Here is an 8,674-nt window from a genome sequence, read left to right on the forward strand (position 1 = left end):
ATTTCATAGTAAAGAATTTCAAAAGATTTATGAAGAAAGACAAAAAGGAAGCAGGAGAAGAAAAAAATGGAGAAAAGTCATTAATTCCAATATGCTATAACTGCGGAAAGACATATCAAACCAAATTACTATCTACTCAAAAGGGAAAATCAAAAATGAAAAAGAAATCAAAAGAAGAAGAATAAGGCATATGTTGCATGGGGAGACAATGATATAGAATCATCGTATGATGAAGAAAAAAAAACCAACATTTGTCTAATAGCAAAACATCAAGATAACAAGGTAAGCTCCAAATTCTGTTACAATGATTTATATAAGATAGGTAAGGAATTATCTAAAGAAACAACCAAACTAAAAAAAATCAATTCAATATCAAATGATAAAATATCCCTTGAATTGAGCAGATAATCAATCATAATAAATCCATCATTTATGCAGGTTCCATATGTGTTAGAAGACAATACATGATTGTTTAAATGCTGGGTTTTTCTCTTGGAACCATTCCATTTATCTAAAATAGTAGATAAGTAACAACTTTTCTGATGACCAAACTGATTATGAAACTTGTATTCTAATTTAAATGAATCTTTTCAAATGCAATGCATGTTTGCTGTGTTCCTTTCTTCATCATATAAAAGACACAAGAAAGACACCAACAGAATAATCCATTGTGCAAGTTGTGTTAAATTAACCATATATAAGAGAAATTGACCATTACAACTTATGGTATATTGCAGAATGTATTTTCATCAAAAGGCGATGCATTACAAGTAACGTGTATAGGTGATTATGTACATCGTGCAATTTCAAGTCTAGTGTACAAATTACTTACGAATTATGATCTTCAGTATGTCGGTATTTAAATGACCGGTGATGCAAATCATCACTCTATTATGTGACTATGTAAGGTAGGACTACCGCAAGCACATGGATTACTGTAATGGAGTCATATGAATTAGCCGATTTATACAACATATCGACGAAGATAATCCAATCGAGCTGAATGCTTGAGCTTCATGAGAGCCTTGACTTCATGCTTTCTCACCATTTCCCTAGAGATGTTCAAGTTTGAGGCGATTTCTCCCAAAGTTCTGTCACCCTTACCATCAAGTCCAAATCTCTGTCTGATCACCAAGTTTTCCTTAGGCTTCAGGGAATCAAGCTAAAAACCAACAAAAATCTAACATTAGTTGCAGAGTGTGACAATGGCAAAATTTAACCAATTTTAGCAACTCATCAAACAAATTGAATTATGTTCATTGTTCAAATAATAAAATTGAACAGAATGGCCTGTTGTAACATAGTACTAGTATCAAACAGAGCCTTAGGTTAGAGCCGTTACCACATCATCAAGAGCAAGCCTTAGTAGAGCAGGTTGCCTCCTGTTATCACCATCAACACCACCATCATCAACGATGCTATCGATATACTCATCTTGCGTTGTTGGATGTCTTGCATGCAATGAAAGAAAGGGTTTTGATGCCATCATTACATCGCGGTATCTTTCAGGTGATATATGAGCTCTTTCTATTATTTCTTCCTCTGTTGGTGGCTTCTGAAGCTTATATGTTAACTCAATCTTAGCTTTTCGGATCTTTGCTCTAACCTGACAAAAATATAAGATACCAGGTTCGGCCGAGTCAATCAACCATGTTCATTTTATTTTCCTATGTTTCTCAAAAGCCATATTTTCAATGAATACCAACTATCGGACACAGAAAATATTGTGGATTGAAAAATAGATTGATTAAGAGTTAAAAGAAGTTGACAATGAAAAAAAGAATAGGCTGCTGTGCTGCTAACATGAAAAATACATGGAAAATAGTTGAAGCATATGCTGCTTAAACCAAAAATATTAGCCAGCATGTGTAAGAGGGAGAATACATACCGACTCAAGTCCAAAGGGCACACGTGAGAAGCTTGAGAGGGTCATGGAACGAGTGATAGCATGTCTTATCCAAAACAAACCATAGGTTGATAGCCGAAATCTCCGGTTTGGTTCAAAACGGTCAATTGCTGTCATAAGTCCCTTAACTCCGGCCTGGCAAAGGTCTTGAAACCTTTGGCTATTGGCTAAATCTGAAAAATATTTGTTGATCACAAACAAGACAAGCCGGAGATTGTGCTGCAAAAGATCATATAACCACCATTTCTTAATTATTGATTGAACTTCCTCATTCCAAAAACTAATTTCACATCCACCTCAAATTATAGTTATAATACAAAATTTAAATTAGTGAATTTAAAAACTGTGCACTGTTTCTACATATACATCCAATCAAATGTCTAAATAATGTAACTTAGTCATAATAATTATTAAAATGTCTCCTCAAATATCTACATAGTAAGATTTGATCGGACATATGTGTAAGACATAAGAAACGAATGAATCAAACCATATTTCTAGTACAATCATGGGTGGTGTATTTCTCATTGAAATTTAATGTAATTTTGTGATGTTGAAATTGTGTCACAATCTCTTTTCAATATAACGGATTATTTCAAGACTCCACTTACGAAGAGAGAGTCATAACAAATTTTAAGGTTACTAAGTCAACAGAAATTTCAATGCAAGAAGATCTATTTCCATAACCATGTACACTGAACATAATGATTTAACTATGACTACCACTTTTGGGATGAATATTCGCTAAATGTGCTTCTCAGTCAAAGTTAGCATGAGGTAGGTGTTCGCGCAAATTTGCCAAGTACAACTCTAGATAGTGTATTGAGAATTTAGTCAGCTTCTCAGTCCCGAATCTCTCTTATAAGTTGAGTCGACAACTATCAAAAGAACTTGTTTATGCCACTTAAATGAGAAAGAATATTATGGGCAGATAACTATCAATCATCACAATCAGTAATCTATAACTATGTCTTGATGGTTGAGCCAAAATGATAGCTTGGCCCATAAATCTTGGAGAATACAGTCCCATAATTTTGAGTCCAGAGTCATTAGGTGGAAACTGCTTGTTTAGTCAGAGGATGGCACAAAAGCATAGGCTAGTATACAACTCCTCAGACCCTGAGCCATTGCCATGAGGTGAACAAGGTTTGCTATTGGCTCGAAATCTTGGGAGGGTACAAACCGGATGGATATTTAAGAATATTATATAGCCAATCTTATAAACTAGCTGAAAGCCAAGCTGTTAAAAAGTCGAACAATTTGAATTACCTTTATCAGCCTGTTTCTTGCAGCTCGACCAATCTCTATTGCTTTCTTTACTTTAGTAGTGCTCATATTTGTTGCGTCACCTATTTCTTCCGCTGTAGGTTCTCTTTCCAGCTGCTTCTGTAAATCTTCTTTCACTTGAAGGAGTGCCTGAAAATTAACAATTATTGCTTAAAAACAAATAGAATCAAATTCTGAGCTTTTGCCTAACATCAGTGACCATTTACATAGGAAATATTCTTAAAATGATATCCAAAGCATTGAATCCCTTGCTACTTGTGACAATTTTAGTTTTTCAGGAGGTTTCAACTTACGAGTTCAAAGTCCCACTATGCCATCATTAAACGAAATGAAATAAATAAATAAATGATCATAAGGTCAAGATGTGGATTCTTAACACCCTTATTTTCATTATTTGCTAGAATTTCAGAACATAGTTCATAACTTCATACGACCTTTGCTTTGTTCATCCTTCCGGTTCAGACCTCAGAAAGTGTTAACATGAAAATCCATGTAGAATTAACTGAACCTTGCCTTACCAGCTTAAGCCATTAGGTTGAATGTTTTCTTGCCACTTAGCAATGAAAAGATCAAAACTATTTAAGAAAAGAATAACCAAAGGAAGCTGCTCACCTTCATTGGTTGCATCAACTTGAATAAAAATGCATGCTCCGAAGAAGGAAGAACCGGAGGTATTTTCATTTTTTTCCAGTCCAGACTCACCAAATCAACTGGTACTGAAAACTCCCTACGAAGTTCCTCAAATTTCCCAGTTCTATTCCTGCCATTTCTTTTTTTCCGAGTTGGAGTAACATCTTCACTATCATTGTCCTTTTTTAATGCAATCCTCTCATCAAGATTCATCCGTTTGGCTTTCGTTTTCTGGGTTCTAACCACCCTATCATTCTCTAACCCCTCTTTACTTGCATCACCAATCTTCCTACCCCTTCGAGAAACTCTTTTGATCGCACTATCTATATAATCTGCATCACACACATCTAACGTCGGGCTAAGTTTGAATATATTTTCAAGTATAGCAGCAGCTTCATTATAGTCAACATCCAACGACGATTGAAAAGTTTCCTCAATCAAAACACCTCTTGCCTTCTTAGGCAATTTCTTCGTTTTCGCTATCCTTTTCTTGTGCGTATTGACCGTTACATCTTTCGTCGGAATTTTCTCTTTTGTAACAACCAAAACCGTGTCATTCTGCTTATTATCTCCTTTAAACGCTACCGTTAACGGCCTCTTCAATACCGGATGGTGAGTCGAAAACTTCTTGCTCAATCCTAGCGGAGTTCGAGCAGCTGAACTAGAAACAGTCACAACTCCCATACCAGATTCGCCTAATCGGTATTTATAAAGAATTTAAAATGACAGTTTCTCAATGCAGATCCTGCAACACCACAATGTCATTAAATTATCAAATAACTCTAGAACATAACCTATGAAGCACAGACACGAACACGGCCCCAACACTGACACAACAACACTAATAATAATTTTAAAAAATAAATAAATGAAACTAATCACAAGTGTCGGTGCAGGTGTCGGGTGCATACACGTCTATTTTCATAGCATCACTGAATTATCAACTGGCAAGCACAAACAATCACTTGATTAACCACTCAAATCTATTAGCAATTGATTACTTTAAATCACAAATTTCATAAGAACACAATTCAACTAACCCTATTTCTGTATATTCAGTGATCAATGAAAAGGAATAACAAATTATGGAATCAATTAATCAATTCAAGGAAGCACAAATTCAAAGAAAAACATTGAAGCAGTTCATAGTAATTACCTTTGATTACTGAATCGATGAATCCAGACGAAGAATCTAGAATGAAAGAGAAGGTATAATATGAAATTGAGGTTCTAGTATTTAACTAAAATTCGAAAATTACGGTAACCACAATTTTTGTGTTTGAAAAATCAACGGTTGATAACTAGCGTGTATTAGATCTACGGTGGATGAGCGAACACGTGAGGTTTCATCTGGTACACAGATGCTGACGTGGCTACTTTGAGAAGAAGATAGTGTTGGAGAGTTAACGACGTGGCGTTTTTGGAGTGGAGGAGGAGATATTTTGCAAAAAATAAATAAATAAATAAATAAAAATTGTGGATTGTAACTTTGACACGTGGATGATGGAAAATATTTGATTACTTTGTTGAGGCAAGAAATTATATAAGAGGTGTTGTGATGAATACGTAGCATGTTATAAACCGTGGTTTTTTGTCCACGTTTGATAGCGTTCATCCATGGCCTTTCTAAAACAAAAGTCTCATTATTAATAGTTTAGTTTAGTTTTATTTTAATTTCTTTGATGTAAGAAAAACATTACTTTTATTTTAAGAAAAAAAAGATTACTTTAATTTTAAATCATAGAATGAGTGAATTTTGAGTGATTTAGTTAATTTCGCTATGATAAGAAAAGTAAGTGATAACGTGACAGGTCATTTGAGGTAGGACAAAAAAGATGAGTTTTCAAATTTTAAAAAATTACAATTGTAATTAAAAAAATGAAAAAAACTAACAAGTAGGTAGATGTGTGTTACAATCAAATGAGAGACCAAGAGAGACAAACCAAGCGAGATGGATCGTCGTGAGTCCAAGGAGAAGGAGAGTAGGAGGGTCGGAGTAAGACTAATCATTTCGCATTACTAATAGAAAAAATAACCACGTGTTACGTGAATAATTTGTCATCAGACATTAATGAGAAAGAAGTAGGGAGAATATTTGAAATATGAGGAAGGGTAATAGATGTGTACATCGTCAAAAAGAGAAACAAGCTGGGGAGGATTTTTGCATCTGTAAGGTTTGAAGGTGTCAAAGATGAGGTATGGCTAGAGAATCAAATGAAGGATATATGTTTCAGCTACTATAAGGTGTGGGCATATATTTTAAAATTCTTTAGACCTGATAAACCAGTGAAATCGAAGAGCTTTATCATAGATAGAAAAGAAGTACAAGAGTCTAGAAGAGGAGAGTATGTTCAAGGAAATAGAAAATGATATATGGATGAAAGATCGAGACTGTGGATGAGCATGAGAAAGGATGAAAAACATATACATAGGAACTATTAATCAAAGGCTAATCAATGAAGGAATCGTCACTCTAAAAGAAATACCCATGTGGGAGAAAAAGTTTTCATTAAAACAGTTGAAGATTAAGATTTTAGAACTTTGATGAAGGAATCCAAAACTATATTTAATCTGTTGTTCTTAGTGGTTTGAAAATGGGAACCTCGAGACGTTGGAGGGGCGAGATACATATGGTACTAGATGTATGTGGTTTCCATACATGCAAGGAAGAGGAACATATTCTCGGTATTGACAACATCTTTTGGTAGGTTCATCAAGCTAGACCCAGTGACGGAAAGCATGCAGAGACTGGATGTGTCAAGGGTGCACGTAAGAACACGAAAAATGGAGTTTATTAATAAGGTGGTAAAAATCCATATTAATAATAAATGTTTCGTAATTAGAATTACAGAGGAACTGTGTGAATGTTCATGTGTAGAAAATGAAAGGAATAGTATGGAAGGGATGGAACTTGAAGAAGGATTTGGTAATGAAGATTCAGATTCTTCCTTCATTTTTCCATCAATGGCGTCTATAATTATGATCAATTAATGAGTGAATCAAGGCATACAGTTAATAATATTTTAGGGATCGATAATAAAACATAACTGGAGAGTCAAAAGGAAATAAATCAGACTTTTATTGAAATAGGAGAGAGAGAGAGAGAGAGAGAGAGAGAGGGAGAGGGAGGGAGAGAGAGAGAGAGAGGCAGTATCAATGGGGCAAAAAGTATCGCTTTAAATGAGAGAGTCAGTATCGATATTGGCTCAAGGAAAAAATCAATCAAGTCATTGGAGGTGGAAAATAAGATAGGCGGTCCCACAATAGGAGTTAATGGTGGTCAAAAAAAATGAGATAGTCAGTATCGATATTGGCTCAAGGAAAAAATCAATCAAGTCATTGGAGGTGGAAAATAAGATAGGCGGTCCCACAATAGGAGTTAATGGTGGGTTCACTAAGGAGAATCCAAAAGAAGATGTGGGCGAAAATCACCATAAAAGCCCTAGCCTATTTGTTGGTCCGAAGAAGGTAGAAAATAATATTGAAAACCTTGGCCATAATACAAATAGGGAATAAGGAGCGGCAAGAGAAAAAGCATTAAGTAAAAATAGAGAAGGGAATGATTTTGATAGAGGAGAAACTCATAAAATACAAGATCATAAAAGAAAAAAAAAGCAGTAAAGGTAACGAATGTTATCGAGGAAGATATTAGCGTTAATGGAGAACAAGAAAAGAGACCAAAATATTTACTAGAATTTATCTTAACTGCTTTAGATTTAAAAGGGAAAAGGATGGAAAATACCGAGCAAGAACAAAGTTGTCGCGCCACGAAAAAATACAGAGTCGCCACCGAACTTTATTTATTTCAAAGGAAAGAGAAAATATCGAGAAAACGCCTAAAGTGAAAGAAAATGGTCTCGCAATCAAATTCGGGTTCATGAATCGATTATGCAAAGGGAAGGTATTAATACCCCTCACATCTGTTGTACTCAACGGGAACCGTTTTGTTTGTTTTGCGTGTAAGGGTGTTTTATCTAAAGGTTAATTGTTATTAATGATTTATTGGAATTAATTTAAAGGTAAAAAAGTTTGTAATTAGTGTGCTCACCTCGGTTTTGAAACCTCGTGCCTACGTATCTCCATAGTGCAATGAAGAAATCAGAGCCTTGTAGTTCGTGGGTAGAAAATAGTGTTTGTTGGTTGTTTTTAATGGACGATGTTAACGTTCGCGTTCTAGCAGTTAAACATTGCTTGTATGCTCGCATGTGAGGCTTAAGTGTTGTTTGTATTGCGGTAGAACGGAAATAACATGTCTTTTCTGAAATGGTTTTTTATTGAAAGCCCTAAGACAAAAATGAAGTTTGATTGGTTGAAGGTTAATTATTAGGAGACATATAGTAGATGATCCCCAAAGACTGCGGGTATCTAGATATACAGGGAACCGGGAAGAATACACCACCAATCCCTTTTTCATCCTTTGATTACAAACAAATTGCCTTGATTTGAATCGCACTAAAGTCTATGAATGAAAGTGAATGCTTTGGACAACTAGGTCATATGTCTCGTATCCAAAGATATTCAAAATAAAGATAGGAATACACCCTCTCATTCATAGCGTATGATTCACATCGTATTTTTTTAGTATTTTTAAATTTATTAGCAAAAATAAAGAGTTTTAGTCTTAATAGAGAAGAAAAATAAAATGATTAAAAAATAAAGAGTTCGTAATGTTGTTATGCAATTATTTTACCTCTTTTTAGGGATTTTTGTCAGAGAAAAGCCCTATAAGAACATGCATTGATTTTGGTTAAAGTACTAATTCTAATTTAATTTACCAAGTATTGCTACTTAATTAATTAAATTAAAAGATACCTAAGGGAGCATGAAAAATTAAAGGGCAAATACAATTCA

General features: G+C 34.6%; 1 protein-coding gene across 1 annotated transcript; it reads right to left on the bottom strand.

The window, feature by feature from the left end:
* Positions 1-707: 707 nt before the first annotated feature.
* Positions 708-5,106, bottom strand: LOC131661324 (RNA polymerase sigma factor sigE, chloroplastic/mitochondrial-like). Its single transcript, XM_058930831.1, has 6 exons — positions 4,980-5,106; positions 3,806-4,568; positions 3,176-3,322; positions 1,889-2,125; positions 1,343-1,606; positions 708-1,162 (listed from the first exon to the last, which is right to left on the bottom strand). The coding sequence occupies exons 2-6, from the start codon at positions 4,505-4,507 to the stop codon at positions 965-967; spliced, it is 1,548 nt and encodes a 515-aa protein (XP_058786814.1). The 5' UTR covers positions 4,508-4,568; positions 4,980-5,106; the 3' UTR covers positions 708-964.
* Between the last annotated feature and the right edge of the window lie 3,568 nt (positions 5,107-8,674).

This window comes from Vicia villosa, linkage group LG3 (assembly GCF_029867415.1).
Source record: "Vicia villosa cultivar HV-30 ecotype Madison, WI linkage group LG3, Vvil1.0, whole genome shotgun sequence".
NCBI classification, from domain to species: domain Eukaryota; kingdom Viridiplantae; phylum Streptophyta; class Magnoliopsida; order Fabales; family Fabaceae; genus Vicia; species Vicia villosa.